The following is a 16,692-nucleotide window of genomic DNA, read 5'->3' on the forward strand; positions in this document are numbered from 1 at the left end:
GAGTTGCAGTTCAACATCTGGAGGGCTGCATTATTCCCATCCTATGTGGACAGCTATTATACAATAGAGCCATTCCCCAATTCACATTTCCCTCCTCTTGTACTCAAATGTGTGTTATATGTGATTTTACAAAAATAGTGATTGACTTTACTATCAGTCAACATGACAGTGGGTTCTAGAATGTGTAATTTTATGTTAGCTATATAAAAAAATAACCTTTAATGTGCTCAAATATTTAGTCAGTTGCACGAAAAATTCAAAAAAATTATTTCCACATCCCATCCTAGGAACATTACTTTGGAAGCTATGGAATCTGCATTCTTTGACACCCTGGATAAAAAACTGAAGAGAATAGATCACATCATTTCAAGGTAGCTATGGCATAAGCAATTTCAATAGTCAAATCAAACAACTAAAATGTGCCACTTAATGAAAGGAAAGAGTCAGATGACTGTAGGGTTACCCAAAAATTCTTCAAAACTTGCAATTGGATGAGTCACATCTCTTCACCCAATGGGAGGATGATTAATTTCATGCCCCTAAAAGCCATCCTCCATGCACCACACAGGTGAGATCACCTTTCTGCATGCTTCTCCAGCCAGCCATCATAATTTGAAACAAGAAGATTAACAAGGCATTTGCAAGTACTGAAAACCTGAAACAGTGAAGGCCTGAAGACAAAAATATTTCTCAGTAGAAGCTTTCCCTCTTCTCTCTGGCCAGGCAAATTCTCAGTGCTTCAGAGGAAGATAACACTATCTTAAAGAGAGAGAGAGAGAGAGAGAGAATGCTATCTCCCCCCAATATGGAGCCACCACAGAGTTATCACATTTTTAAAAAAGATATTGTATCCTTTATAACTTTGTCCTGATTTCAAAAACATCCACTCTGTAAGACGTATCCAGTGTTTTCTATAATAAATATCTCATTTAATGTCCAGAGTTTATTAAAGGCTGATTTACAGCCATGTTTTAATGTCTTATAGTTCTTTGCTTTACCCTAAAGCAAAGATTCAAAAAGTTACCTCTTTGGGCTCCGATTTCCAGAAACCAGCAGCCAATGCTGCCCTGGCCACAAGAGCTGGGGGGAATTCTGCATGTTGTAATCCAAAGGAGGGACATTTTCAAGCTCTGTCCCAAAGCTGTTGAATAGTGTCCTTCTGGTTCACAACTGAGAGCAAGAGTGGTGTAGTGGTTTGAGTGCTGAACTATGATTCTGGAAACCAGCATCCTTCACTCAGCCATGGAAATGCACTGGATTATCTTTGGCAAGTCACACTCTCTCAGCTTGAGTGGAAGGCAAAGGCAAACCCCCTCTGAACAAAGCTTGCCAAGAAAACCCTGTGACAGATTTACCTTAGGGTCACCATAAATTGGAAATTATGTGAAGGCTCACAACAACAAGATTCATAACCTATTAACCCCACTATTTCTCTTAGCTCTACAGAAGAAATCCCTACTTTTTGCTAACCTGGTTGGAAGGAACATGATGCAGTCATACTGCTAAAGCTAAAGCGGTCTGGGTCTGAACAGAGCCTTAATGAGAGGGCCAGCTAGGATCCTGCTGACACAGCCTGGGTTTCCAAAATACAGGGTGGGTGGGGGACGAATGAAATCACAACGACAACTGGAAATGTTGCCACCTCTTCTTCTCCACCTGAAAATTACGACATGACTCTGGGTAAAGTTTGTGCTTTATAAAAAATGCCACATACAACAAAAAAGTTACTTTCCCCTGCCATTCACAAAAACCACCCTTCCTGGGTCCATTCAGAGAGTCCTTATCTCCCTATGTCCAGTGAATGTGGAAGCCATAAGTCTATTTGCCTTCCTCCCACAACTGGAGGGACAAGGTGTAGGGTGGTGGGGCTCAGATCAGGACGCTGGAGACAGGGACTTTAGTCGATCGGCCACGTTGAGGAACAACAATGCGTTCTTCACGATCTGATGACTCTTGTAACTGCCCTGGAGGGAAAAGAAGAGCAGATGATGAGCAGCCTGCATTCAGGGTGCCTGACAATAATTAATGTGATTGTTTCAAGCTTAAATCAAGAGAGAAGGGAAGGGAGTGTTAAAACCAGATTTTGGCTCCTCTTTAATTTCCCCAATGGGCTTGGCTTGCCATTGGCCATAGACACAAGGAGAAGATATCAACATTGGAAATGGGTGGATGGTCTATTTATTGCTTGTCTCGTTGTGTACTGTTAAAAAGCAAATTGTCCCAAGTGCGATGAAGGAGCTGGGATCAAGTCTGGATTGCTTGCCTCCCCTGACTTCTTACACTGCACTTGTGTGCCCATGTGTTGTGTGGGTGCACACACTCAGATAAGGAACCTGACTTTTTGGTTTGTTTGTTTGCTTGCTTTTAAATTGCTACTCCTGTAATCTGGAACTTGCTTCAATGGTTGCCTCTCAAGTAGCTACTACAGAAAAAGAAATAAGATTAACTTGGTGGTCACATCGTTTCATTTTCCAAAACATGATAGTATTGCGATATAAGAGTTAAAACACAACATAGTTAAAAGTATTTCAATAAAAAACAAAAAACATTAAAGCATTAAAATTTGCACACCAATTATACACACACACACTACATAAATAAAATTCACACTTCAAAGGTCTTCCTAAGTAAGAAGATTGCTTATTTAATGCTAAACACAAAGATGCTTCCAGAATGTGGGTGTTTTATACCAGTTATTATTCCTGACCGAAACATGTTGGATAATTTGCATCACAAATTTAAACTCTCTGGGCACCCTTCAGCTCCTTACTTTTTCTGGCACTGGCTTCCCTTCTGTCTCTGCTCCCAAACAAATCACAACTACTATTATGTAGATGGGTCCTCATTCCCCTTTCCTGGCCAAGTTCCATCATTTCACAGTAGATAGTAGAAAAGGCATTCCTGTGCTAAACAGATATTCCTGTGGTTCACGAAAAAATCTCAGGCCTAGGTCTCCATTTTGGTATTGAGGCCCACACCTCTAAGCCAGGACATTACATCTCAATTACATGCAGATGCGGGGAGGGAACTTTACCTTGTGCAAAGAGCTCTGTGCGCTTACGGTCTGCCTGGATGAAGCATGCTGTGGCTAGGAAGAAGCCTCCACCAACAACTCCCACAAAGGCACAGACCATAAGTGCATATTCAAGACTGTGAAACTGTGACAGGTATGATAAGGGTCGATCACGCTGGATTCGGTCACTGATCTGGGGCACAGAATAAACAGAATGTCATGAAAACTATATAAAGCACACAAAGAAGTAGAACCAATAGGAAAGACACCCAAGCTGGGTATTTATTGCTTGTCTGGTTATATAGGAAAGGAAGCTTTTTTTTTTTTTGGGGGGGGGGGGACATACATTGGAAGAATGATCTTGGGTTTACAATTACTGCATTATCTGAACCCTAAAAACTGAAAACAACAACACATTGTTGGTAAAAAAAAAAGAAAAAGAAAAAAGAGGGAGGGAGATGTACATGAGCCCATGTTTATTTAGATATTTGCTCACTTTCCCAAGGCAATTCAGGGATTTTAAAAAAATCTGCACATGGTAGAACTACATAAAAAAATTAAGATATGTTTAACAAACTATGAATACAAATTCAGAACAACAATCAGAAGATTTCTTTTCCATTCAGTCTTGTAGGACTGTCAGAAAATAACTTTTTATGTGCATCCAATAGATTAACAAAAGACATAAAATGAATCTTTTTATTAGGATAATCCTATATTTTCTACCCACAACCAAACAAGTTCCATTCCTGGTGGAAACCAAGCTTAGTTCTTGACAACTACTGAAGCAGAGCCTCACCAGCAGATCTCCTAATAAATTTGTTTTGCATAAGGCTAAAATGCAGTATTGTCCTTTAGGCTGAAGAAGTGAGCCACAGCACAGGTGGACTAACAGGGGGAGCTGCTTGAGCCTTAGAAGAATTGTACTAAATGATGAAAAAGGCTCTGGAAACTGGTGGTCAAGGAGGTAGCATGAAGGGTACAATGGGAGGGAAAATGAACTCTACAAGCACTCACCAAGCCAATGAGATAAGGGCTGCCAGCATCGCCCAGGAGATGGGACATTAGAATCTGCAAAGCTTCTGCTGTAGATCGGCGTGTAGGGATAACAACATACTGTAAAAAAGAATAAAGCCATCTTATGGCATCTACTAAGGAGTACACATGTCCCTAGACTCCTTCACATTGATATTTAATAAGCACATCTTTCCCCTGCAATAAATGGCTGCCTGCACATCTTTAACAGCTACCCTTGATGTTGCATTTCTGTCTATACCCACACAGCGTGTATTTACTCACATTTGCACACAATAAATTGTGAGTACATATTATGTATCTGATAAAGAGCACACAAAAGATTAAGTGAATAAGCAGCATTTTAAAATAAAATAAAAGGTGCAACCTTGTACCTGAGATTACATTAGCTTTGGGGCTATAAGATAGGGTGGAAACACTGCTAGGCTGGCATAGAGCAAGATAAAATGCCACCCTGAAAAATACACTGGCACAGCTTCACAAATCCACTGACACAATATTCTGCTGATGTATCCATTCCAGAACTAGAACTGAGTGCAGATGTGTTTGGACCATAAGACAACAAATTCACATCATAACCTGCAAGTATAACAAGAAATGCTGCAACTGTTGTGCACTATTACAGTTTTGTACATTCCAGCTTTCCCACAATTCTCACCAGAAGCATGTCCGCTACTATGGCCCAATTCAGGGAGAGTAGAGTCTCACCGATAAAAATAAATACCTACAAGAGAGAAACAAAGACGAACAGTTTAATGTTTTAAAATATCTATGCTGGCTTTCTTTGAAATATTCCAAATCATTTGCTTTTATGATTCTGTGTGTGTTTTATTTATTTTTTTAATTAGTTATATATGGTCTCCAGCTCTCCTCCAATGACCAATAAGAGCCATGGCAAAGACATGGCTTTCCTTATGTTTTATTTCCAACAATTCTGTGAAGCAGCTCAGGCTAAGTGTGTGACTGGCACAAGGTCACCAAGGCTGCAGCCACACTGTGGAAATAATTCATTTTCACACCACTTAAACTCCCATTGCTCAATGCGGTAGAATTCTGGGAACTTGTAAGATATTAATCCTACTCTGTCAGAGAGCTCTGGTGCCACCAAAAACTATATTTCCCAGAATTCAATAGCAGTGAGTCATGGCAGTTAAGGTGGTGTGAAAGTGCGGATGCAGCCTGAATGATTTTTTTTAAGGCTTGATAGAAACTAGCATATGACCCTACACACCCAGTGTCACATGCTCTTAACTATGGCCCAAAAATGAATCTGTTATGTCAGGACAGGATAATACAATAATTCAAGAAGGCTAGCAACATGCAAAGAGTGAACAAAATCTGCAGGTGAAAGTTGGGGAGAAAAGCAAACTCACATAAGTGGCGATGATGCTGCTCTGAGCACACACCACTGCCAGAAACAGGAAGGGAGCAGAGCCAATCAGTCCCGTTGCACACACCAGGGGATCAGCACGAGGGTTGGTACGCTGCCAGCGCCGAGAAATCTCCACTCCCAAAGTAACACCCAGCACGCCAGTCACACAAGTGATAATGCCAAAGATGAGGCTGCAGAAAAAGTGAAGACATGAGATTTGTGGTGATACTAGACAGAAGGTTCAAAATATTACAGATAAGGCACATAGGGTAGTTCATCACTATTATATTCAGTGTATACATGAGACACTGAGACTAAAAGATGTGGCACAACAGACACTACTGATTCAAGATGGAGAATTTCCCAATTTGTAGGCCAGTTGCTTAACTACTATGGTACAAAAGTTCAGTAAAAAGAAAAAGGGTTCCCTTGTCCCCCATGCAAGATCTGAAGTAGAGGTCTTAACTGAAGGTCATTCCCTGCTAACTCACCTGTCAGAGTCACCAGTACAAACTTTCCCAGGCGGGCAAGGCTGAAGGCTTCCATTAGCCAGGCGTGAGCGGTACAGAAATGCAGGTGCCCACAGAGCCAGGGACCCTGTTACAAAGGCCACGGCTGTGAAACCTAGTGATGACAGCACAAAACTGCGACTGTCAATTAAGATTGGGGAGAGGGGGAGAAAAAGAGAAAGTCTATGTGAGCACACCGTATAGTTGTTAGGAATTATTTACACATTCAAAGCAAACAATCTTATAGCCAATTTACAGAGGCAACTGATGGGTGTACCATTAAGAGATAATAAATACTGTCAGCATCATCACAAATTTACTGCTCCAGACAAAATTAGCATATCCAGAGCCTGGAAAAACTGCTTTTTAGACAGACATTGGTTGGGATACTCTGGGAATTGCAATATAAAATAAACATTTTTCAAATTCTACAGAGAGCATTTATAGCCTGAACACTCAAAAATCCCAGGCATCAAATACAGAGTGAACAAACTGTGTCCACACAGGCAGCAAGAACAATCAAGACACTGCTGGGTTGCTTTTGTCCCATTATAGAGTATCGGAGGCTATGAATGGCCAACTTGCAGGAGGAAGCAGAGGCACTGTGTCTCTTTCAGAACTGCAACACTCTCTGGTCAACAACAAACCCTGTATGCTTTGCACTGAGAATTGTTTGAAGAATAAAATTATACAAGATAAGCAAACATATGAATAGACATGGCAAAGGGTATCACTAATGGCATGTTTACCAAGGCTATTGCTCATCATGATAACAGCTCTAAGGCATTTTTAGAATGTTCTGAATTGAGGAACATTTTTATACTGATTTGTTGTCTCTGCTGTATTATACAGGATTTGGTGGGGCATTGCTATAGCTTACTCAGTAAAGGTACAGTTACTTAAGTTCAGGTAGTCTGATGAATGTGTTCAGGGGAAAATATAATGGTAGAAAGGCCATTTTTCATGAAACTTTGTCTCCCATTACTCAAAAACAAACTGGCACCTTTTGTCTGCATTAGTATTGACTCATTGGTTTTAGTATTTCGTAGGAGTGCCTCTGCTAGCTATGACAGCTGTTAGTCTCCTTGAGTCAAGTCTTGATCAATTTTGTGCATTTGGATCTTGCAAATTACGCCAATTTTCCTTGGCCAAATTGCTTCAGCTATGTCAGGCTAGACGGCGAACACTGGTAAACAGGAGCTTGCCAAACATCAGACTGAAGTGTGGCATTTCACCAATCATACTAAGATACTTAGGATGCTTTTAAACTACTTCATGGTAACTTTGGCTGTGTGTTTAGGACTCTTATCCTACTGAAAGCACAACCTCTGCCCCAGTCCCAGGTCCCCTGCCAAATGAATCCATTTTTTCTTCTACAATTGTCTACATTGGATCCATCCATCTTGCTCTAATTCCTGAGAAATTTCCAACTCCTTGCCATCAAAAAGCATTCCCACATGATGCTACAACCATCATTCTCTATGAAGACAAGGATGATGTTCAAGACAATGAGCCCTGTTGACTTTCACACCCTACTGTGGTTTGTTTGTTTTTTGTTAAAATCTTCAGTTTTAGTCTCATCACCCATGCAAATATTTTTCCACATTTCCTGTTTCTCCCACATGATTTTTGCAAACTCCAAATGGATTTTGATACGTGTTGGAGCAATGGCCTTCTTCTCTCTTCTATAAAGCTGTTTTGTGGAGTGTCTTGGTGACAGTCATCCCATGGATCATTTCTCCCATCTCAACTGTGGCTCTCTTTGGCTCCTTCAGAATTCCCATTAGCCTTTTGGTTGCTTCTCTAATCCCCTGTCCCATAGTCACTGAGTTTTGGTGGTCTGCCTTCTCTAGGCAGAGTTGTGATTTTTTTATAATGGGCTTCATGGAGCTCTGTGACATATTCATATTATGAGATTTTTAAACAGAACCCATCCCTGATTGATGTTTCAGTGCAACTTTATCCCAGACTTTTTAAATGGCTTCTTTGATCTTATTTAGATATGCTCTATAACTAACTCTGAAGGTTTCCAGAAACATGTGTGCTTTATCTGCTACCATGTAGCACTGGAATTGTGCACAGGTGGGCTCCATTCAACTCTTTACATGGCTGCTAAAGGCAATGGGCTGTGTTGTGTGCCTTCAAGCCATTTCCAATTTATAAGTTATATCAGAGCATATTAATGTGTGTCACTACAAAGGGAGTGAATACTTATGCAACCAACTAGTAGTAGACTATTTTGTTTAATTAACTGCAATGTCATAATAAAAATATTTTGCACTTTCACAGTGAAGAACATCTTGTGTAAATGAAATAGTAAAAATGCCAATTAAATTTAAATCATTTCCAGATTGTATTGCAACAAAATGCAAAAAAGTAAGTGAATCATTGAAGATTCTTAAGGTGTCCCTTCCTTTATGGCTAACACAGAAACTGGACTACTGGAAAAAAGACAGAAAAACCCACCCTTCTTCCATAAGCTCCCTCATTCACCTATATAAAATTTTATGTACCCAACTACCTAGAATTCCTGGTCCCCTTTGGCTACCTGGCAAGTTATTAAATATAAAGCTACTTTACCTAATTTATTTCAAATCAACACAAATGTGAAATCTAAAGAACCAGAAAAGATCTTGGGGGATTGGGGGGAAGGGGGGCAACTCCCAGAATTCTTCAGCTGGGGCATCCTTGGAACTACAACCAAAAAGGAACTGTGCCAGGCTCTGAGCCAGAGGTAGACTAGCCTTGATCAGTGCAAAGTCAGTGGGGGGCAGGGGGAGTCAATAGAGGGTAGTCTACAAAGTAGTAGCAAACGCAACCCTTCCTACATTACCCACTTGCGGCTCAGAGCCCGCAGATCAGCTGCCCATGAAGTATACTGCAGGGGAGCATCAGAGTGTGTCTCCACAGCGCCCCGAGGTGGCTCACGTACTACACTTAGCAGCAACACCAAAGCCACCACTCCCAGACCTGGAGTCACCTACAGAGGAGAACATGAAAGAAGAGAGATCTCACTCTGAGGCACCATGAAGACAAAAAGATAAAACCTGGATGGGCAGGCAGTGTATTATTTATTTATTTGATAAAAGGTAATACCACAGGAAAACTAGAAAAATACGATACAATCATAACACAGGAAAAACTGATTAATGCAACTATCCTTTCATCCTACTTAATTTGTTGTCTGCTTACTTTTATCTAATTCTATCTTGTATTATTTATTATCTATTGTTTTATATGTATTTTGCAGAATGTACATCATTGGCAGGTTTCATTGTTATCGATTTTATTGTTTGTATGTACAGCGCGGTGTAAATCTACAGCGCTATATAAATAAAGCATAATAATAATAATAATAATAATAATAATAACAACAACAACTTACTCTCAGAGCCCAATGCCAGTCATCAGTCAGGTCTTTCACCTTTGACCCCACAATGTAGCCCAGTCCACTGTATGGAAGAAAGGAGAGAGCAGTCAGACCCATCCTCAGGCAGACTTACTAGTTTCAGCAACTAACACAAGTTATTCTACAGGTTATAAGTAACTCAGAGCTTGGAAACGTTACTTTTTGGACTACCACACCAGAATCCCTCAGCCAGCATGCCAGTGGGTAACATACTCATAGCTGGCTTTAACAGCAATACAATGTTGGTTTCTAATTTAATTATTATTTATTTAATACATCCCTTAACTATGTTTCACAAATGTAGCCTTCTCAAGACCAACAGTGTGTTGCATCAAAAACTCTACATTAAATGATTTTAAGAAACCAGTTTTAAATTAAAAACAAAAAACAAAATGCAATACAAACAAGAAGCAGCATATGCAATCAATTAATTCGATTCAATTAAAGGACGGAAGAAAAAGGTCTGTTGAAGCCCTCAAAAGCAGCCACATAGGAAGCTAACAGGACCTACAGCTATCAATATCCATCATCACGAGAAAATTCCATAAGGCAAAGACCATCACTGAGTATGCATGCCCGTTCTATTGCTCACAGAGATAGTCTAGTGAGCAGGCCTTCTGAAGATTATCATAAAGCACCAGCAGGTTATGTAGCTGATCCTTCAAACCACCCCCTCCCAAACCATTTTAAAGGTCAAAAGCAGCATTCCGAAACAGGACAAACAATGCAGCTGATGCTGAGCTAGTGTAATACAATCCAATAGCTTATTAGCTAACCTCAACAAGGATATGAATAGCTGCATTCTGTACTGGTTGAAATTTCCAAGTGATCTTCAAGGGCAGTTCCCTGTACAGCATACTGAGTCCAAGCTGATAGAATTCAAAGATATAGCCATATTAGTCTATAGAATCAGTATGTAGAGAGATCTTGCTGCACCTTTGAGACCAACTGAAAGAAAGAAGTTGGCAGCATGAGCTTTCATAGACTTACTTCCACAGATGCATTTGGGGAAGCAGACTTAAATCTATGAAAGCTCATGCTGTCAACTTCTTTCTTTCAGTTGGTCTCAAAAGTGCTACAAGATCTCTCTACATACTGAGTCCAAGCTTGATTTTCCTAGACAGGGTTACAGCTGACATATTAGTGGAACTATGTACAAAGCACTCCTGCCTGCTTACAGCCCATTACTAATCCAGGGCAACAAATCCAGTATGGCCCATAAGCTTTGAACTTGATCCTTGAAGTGGGGGTGCAATGCCATCCAATGCTATTTAATCCCTCTATTCAGATCAGCAGATTTCTCCAGCCATACACTTGTCTCTACTAAATTTCAAGCTTGTTTTCCCTCATCTACCCCGAAATGCCTACGAACTGCTATTCAGGAATTCCTCAGTCTCCCTGGAATTAGCAGGGGGAAGAAGATAGAGATGTGTGTCATCTTCATATTAATGACACTGGGGCCAATATCTCTCAATGCTCCCCGCCCCCCCCCCCCCCCGTAAATTTTTGTAACAAGCTGAAATCTCCCCAAACAAGCTTTCGAGATCAACTGACTGTATAGGTTTGGAGCCAATGGAATCCACTGTCCCTCAAACCCAGGAACTGGATAATTATTTTTTGAATTATAGTTCCTAGAATGCCGAAGCTTGGTGAGCAATTCTGGGAGCTATAGCCCAAAAATAACTTTTCCAAGCTCTGCTTAACCCAGCCATGCAATATACATAAACACCATGTTTAACAGAATTGAAAACCACTGAAAGATCTTGAAGAATTAACAGGATTTAACTCCCTTTACCACAGTGCACATCATTCACTGAAACAACCAAGGCTCTTAATGTTCCCAATAGGCCTGAAATCAATGTTGGAAAAGATCCAAATTTTCAGTGTCTTGGAAGTACACTGGAAGACTATTTGGAAACAAGCAGCTCCAGTCAAAATTCATCAGCTGTAAAGCACAACTTGTCCCTCCCATCCTTCACCAGACAGAGTAGAGGGTGTTCCCACCTGCCCACAGGTATGGCAAAGTAGAAGATGCTGAGCATGCGGGATCGCCGTTCACCCACAAACAGGTCAGCAATAATGGTGGGGGCAATAGTTGAGTAACTAGCCTCTCCCACACCTACTAGGCCTCGTGTCAGCAGCAATAGCGAGAACCACTATACAGTGGAGAAAACAGACAAACAGAACAGCACAGCATGAGAGACATTTATGTTTCAAGACTAAAAATCCCCCTAAAGAACTCTGAGAGCTGCAGTCACGAGTGAGTTATTTATGAAATGCTCCTAGCCTCTTCTCATAATTACAATTCCTATGTTCTTTGGTTGGGAGCCAGGAGTTAAGTGCTACTGAGATACATATCATAAAAAGCCACTGTTCCAGTTTATGTGACAAGAGCCTCCTCCAAAAAAATCAAAGAGAAAAGTTTCAGAAAGTTTTCTCATCAGCTATTAACTTTTAAAGTTTATTATAAAAGGCTCAACTAAGTAATTACACTGCTGTGGATTTTGGAAACTTTGGAATGGAACTATCAAGGAAGGGATGGCATTGGGTAAACAGATAAGGATGCATTGTCTTAGAAGGCATCTTTGTGGGTTTGCCCTGTAAACTCCAGAGTTGTGAGGGGGAGGATAATACAGACATATTCAAAACCTAAAGTTCTCCCTATACCCATGTAGGAACTGGCCTACAAAACCATCTCAGCTATGCAAAACTCTTTCCATCCCACAAAAATACCTCCTGGGGGATGTAGCTGCTTGCCAAAGTCACAAGCGACCAGAAGAAGATTCCAACACACATCAGATACTTGCGATTATACCGATCTCCCAGATAACCAAAGATTGGTGCCAGTACCATGTAGCTGCTAATAAAAACTGTCAGGAAAGGGAAGAAAAAACAAAAACGTTTAAGACAACCAGAGATCCCAAATGGCAGACACTGCTCCAACAGCACTATCCTTATAAAATGCTGGGGAGGGGAGTAAAGAAAAGAGGAACAAACCCCAACACCTTGCTCCTCACCTGTCTGTAGAAGTCCTGATTTGCTGTCATCAATATGAAAAAATGTCTCAATGTCAGGAAGAACACCTGATAGAGGAGAGATTACAGAATTATCTTTGGGGCAAGTGATTATGCCCACGCTATGTGTAGGAACGAAAGAGAGTGGGGGAGGAACTGGTGTTCCTTTCCTTCAGAGGTTATACCCCCCATGCATCTCAATCAACTGAGAACAGAAATCCAAAGCCAGTAATTGTTCTGTGCGATTCAATGTTCTTACCTGCCACAGTGAAGCGGTCCATGTAGTTCAGCAAGTTGATAAAGAAGAGGACACCTACGATGAAGCCAGCATGCAAAGAGGAGATACCCGTGAGGGCCTCTACCTCTACTTCCCCTTCAGGTCCTGACTGGAGTCCTTCTTTTTCCTCATCGTCTGTGTCATCTGCCTGGGTTAGGATCGGGGCTGTATCAGCATAAGGTTGGGATGCCATGGCCGGGGACAAGAAGGGTCACTGGGAGAAATACAAATGGAAGAAGGAAATGGGTCAGTACCTTCCAAAGCCAAAAAAAGACAATGTATTTTCCATTCAGGGTCTCTTTCATCATTAAACCTTCACAAAAGCCCCTGATCCTAGCCTGGGGAAGAGAAAGATAATCTTCTCAGAACAACACACCCTCACTATCTTCAGAATTCAATTGTCAATCCATTACCAGAGAGCCAGGGCAGTTAAAGTGGTCCTGAACTGGATTATTTCTGCAGTGTATTTGTGGATCTCAATCAAGACCACGCTCTAGACCCATTTAACCTTCGTCTTTTTGATGCTGATTTTTTTCCTGCTTCTTTTTCAATAAATCGATCCCACGCGAATATTCGCAAACCATGAGCGGATTGGAATCGATTCAAATTTCCCCATTGGCTGGCTAGAATTGAATCATTTTGAAACATTCATGAACGGGAACCAGAAGTGGGATGTGCGTTTTCATAGAATCAGAACGGGAAGAGAACACAAGGGCCACCCAGTCCAACCCCATTTTACTGTGAAGGAAATGTACATCAAAGCATCCCCAACAAATGGCCGTCCAGCCTCTGTCTAAAGACCTCCAAGGAGGGAGACTCCACTACACTCCGAGGGAGTTTGTTCCACTGTCAAACAGCCCTTTCTGCCAGGAAGGTCCTCCTAATGTCGAGGTGGAATCTCTTTTCCTGGAGCTTGCATCCATTATTCCAAGTCCTAGTCTCTGGATCAGCAGAAAACAAGTTTGCTCCCTCCTCAGTATGGCATCCCTTCAAGTATTTAAACAGGGCGATCATATCCCCTCTTAACCTTCTCTTCTCCAGGCTAAACATCCCCAGCTCCCTGAGTCGTTCCTCACAGGACTTCATGGTTTCCAAACCCTTCACCATTTCAGTCGCCCTCCTTTGGACACATGGCTCCAGTTTCTCCACATCCATTTTCAATTGTGGCGCCCAGAACTAATCCTGACCCTGACCAGAGCAGAATATATACTTCCCTTGATCTAGACACTATCGCATTGGCCTTTTTAGCTGCTGCATGACATTGTTGTGCTCCACTTGGGCTCCCAGATCCCTTTCAGGCATAAAAGTCTCCTTCTGTGCATTTCCTTTTTCCTTCCTAAGTGCAGCACCTTACACTTCGGGCGGAAAAGTGAGATGCAGAGTTTGGGCCCAGGGGTCTCGGGAGGTTAGCACAACAAGCACCCCAAAAACCCCATTAAAAGGGGGGGGGGCTTTCACCAGACCCGTTTTCCCGCTCTCCCACCGCTGACACGCAACCCCGACACGCGTCACCCCTTCCCCACAAACATACCCCGCCACCCAGGCTCTGCGGTGCAGCCGGCTCGAAACACGTGACCTACTGCTACTGCTGCTGCTTCTTTTTTAAAGGACCTATCACGTGATTCCGCTTCTTCCTTTTCCGCCATTTGGGGGCGTTACAGCCGCTCGCCAATGGGAAGCACGCTCTCTTCCGACCCGGCAGCCAATAGCGCCTCGGCTTTCATGAGAGAGCGCGGCGCTCGGTTTCCATGGTTACCAATCCAGGCTGTTCCGCCTTCCCTCCCCCTCGGGATAGTTTCCTCGCCTGCTCTGAGCGAAGCGCGAGGGGTGACGGCTCGGTCTCTCTCACGGTTGCCATGGTTATCCACCGACTTCCGTTTTCTTGTCAGTGTCAGCTCCGCCCCACAGACACCGACATCTTGGCTGTCTCCATGGCAACCCTTGTTCAAATCCTGACGTTAACGTTTTAAACCCAATAAACACTACAGTCACTCGCTACTGTTCGCTATCGTTGCTTTCACTCTGAAGTAACAATGGCTCTTCTCTTCTTCAGGCCTCCTTAAAGGGGTGGGACCAAATGAACCCCTGTGACATAGCTCCACACCACACTGCAGAAATAATCCAGTCTGAGGCCGCTTTAACTGCCCTGGCTCAATGCTATGGAATTCTGGGAACTGTAGTTTTGTGAGACATTTAGCCTTCTCTGTCAGAAAGAGCTCTGGTGTCACAACAAATTACAGTTCCCAGCATTCCCCAGCACTGAGCCAGGGCAGAGAAAGCCGCCTCAAACTGGATTATTTCTGCAGGTTTTGTTTTGGACCATAGACTTAGGCTTTGTCCACACTGCAGAAATAACCAGATTTGAGACCACTTTAACTGCCGTTGTTCAGTGTTACGGAATTCTGGGAATTGTAGTTTTGTGAGACATTTATTTGCCTTTTCTGTCAGAATGAGCCACAGCAAACAACAGCTCCCAGAATTCCATAGCATTGAGCCTGTAGCTACATCCGCCCTGAATAACCCAGTTTGAGACCACTTTAACTGTGTTGGCTTAATGCTATGGCATTCTGGGAACGGGAATCTTGCGGCAACAGTGTGGATACAGCCAGTGACACCATTGCTTTCTCATGGTTCAGTGTACACCAACTTTGTTTCATGGCCAAAATTAATTAAACATATGTGTAAAATTACATTCAGGCCATGCGTCTTCAGCCCTCCATGGATTGACAATATTCCAAAAAATCTAAATTCCCAAAAGCAACACTTGATTTTGCCACTTTATATAATAAGGGACAACGTGTTTCTATGCCGCTGTATTGAATAAGACTTGAACATCCATGGATTTTGGTATCCAAGGGATCCTGGAACCAAATCCCAGCGGATACCAAGGCCCTACTGTATAAAGTGTGTTATGAAACACAAATGGATTTTGTGTTTAGATTTGGGTCCCATTTCCAAGATGGCTCATGTACAGGCAAATATTCCAAAATCCTAAATCCAAACCACTTCTGATCCTAAGACTCAACCTGTACATCTACATAGCATAAGTGTCCCAGAGAAGGCATTTGCTGCCTGGCCCAGCTTTGGAAAAACAAGGCATCACAAGACCAGAATGGGCAGCTGTTGAGCCAGTCTTCCTGGAGAGGCACGAGTTCTTCAAGTTGCACAACCTATTTGACTTTGTAGCCAGGGAAACCTCACAGCATTGCATTTCCCTCCTCTTCCAGGGCTATGTTTAAAGTTTCAAGATCGTTTTAGTTTGGACTGAGAGCAGCGTAACCATGACATGTCCTAACCGCGAAGGAGGGCCAAGGGGCTGCAAAATGGAGGACATTCAAGAAAACGTAGAACATTATAAAATAAAAGCTATATAGACTCATATAAATTCATTCCATATTGTTTATTTACAGCTATATTATATATATATGCAGACTCCTAGAGAGCAGCACTTCTCTAGGCATCTGTAGGTTCCCCAGTGAAATTTCATGGTCAACGTCTAGCAGACTTTGATCATAGAATTGCCCTGGATGACCTAGAGATTCCTAAAGAAGTGTTCCTTCAGGTGACTATATATATATATATATAGGTATTTTATTTGCAGTTTTCCCACTTTCACGGGGGTGCTGTGCCCCTAAACCCAGCAAATGTGGCAGGTCCACTGTACTGTATTATTTCTTGAAGAGGAACAGCAAACATGGTGCTATTCAATGGGCTTCTTACTCTTTTGGAATTTTTTTCTGGACAGTAGGTTGAAAAGGAGGACATATCCCAGAAAAGGAGGACATCTGGTCACCCTGAGCAGGTTTATCACTTCTGCAAAATTTGACCCCCTCCACCCAAGTCAGCTGCTATCACCAACTTGTGTGTGGTTGGTGCTGTTTTGTGTCCAAAGAGTCTGCTGTTAGTATATAAACAGTGACTCACAAAAGTACAATATTTGGTGTTGTATGCCAAGTGCTGCAGGCTTTATTTCGGAGGAAGGATCTGGCCAAACCACCTCTGAATATTCCTTGCCTTAGAAAATCCTATGAAATTCATGGAGTCGGCATAAGTTGGCAGGTGA

At 42.1% G+C, this 16,692-nt stretch overlaps 1 protein-coding gene across 1 annotated transcript; it reads right to left on the reverse strand.

The window, feature by feature from the left end:
* Positions 1-1,681: 1,681 nt before the first annotated feature.
* SPNS1 (SPNS lysolipid transporter 1, lysophospholipid) lies at positions 1,682-14,300 on the reverse strand. The gene is made up of 13 exons (XM_089479906.1): positions 14,161-14,300; positions 12,612-12,843; positions 12,356-12,421; positions 12,072-12,208; positions 11,343-11,494; positions 9,315-9,381; positions 8,767-8,909; positions 5,912-6,070; positions 5,422-5,611; positions 4,707-4,772; positions 4,031-4,129; positions 3,035-3,206; positions 1,682-1,964 (listed from the first exon to the last, which is right to left on the reverse strand). Exons 2-13 carry the CDS (start codon positions 12,820-12,822, stop codon positions 1,870-1,872), a joined length of 1,557 nt encoding a protein of 518 aa, XP_089336032.1. The 5' UTR covers positions 12,823-12,843; positions 14,161-14,300; the 3' UTR covers positions 1,682-1,869.
* Positions 14,301-16,692: the final 2,392 nt, after the last annotated feature.

This window comes from Sceloporus occidentalis, unplaced genomic scaffold, assembly GCF_023333645.1.
Source record: "Sceloporus occidentalis isolate IW3139 unplaced genomic scaffold, rSceOcc1.0.p SCAF_14, whole genome shotgun sequence".
NCBI lineage: Eukaryota > Metazoa > Chordata > Lepidosauria > Squamata > Phrynosomatidae > Sceloporus > Sceloporus occidentalis.

Excerpts from the sequence above, each read along its gene's own strand:
- SPNS1 (XM_089479906.1), bottom strand. The coding sequence starts at position 12,822 with ATGGCATCCCAACCTTATGCTGATACAGCCCCGATCCTAACCCAGGCA. Across the intron at positions 4,130-4,706 it reads TAGTAGCGGACATGCTTCTG|TATGTTGTTATCCCTACACG; the intron begins GTGAGAATTGTG and ends TCTTTTTTACAG. Across the intron at positions 3,207-4,030 it reads GCCCTTATCTCATTGGCTTG|ATCAGTGACCGAATCCAGCG; the intron begins GTGAGTGCTTGT and ends TCTGTGCCCCAG.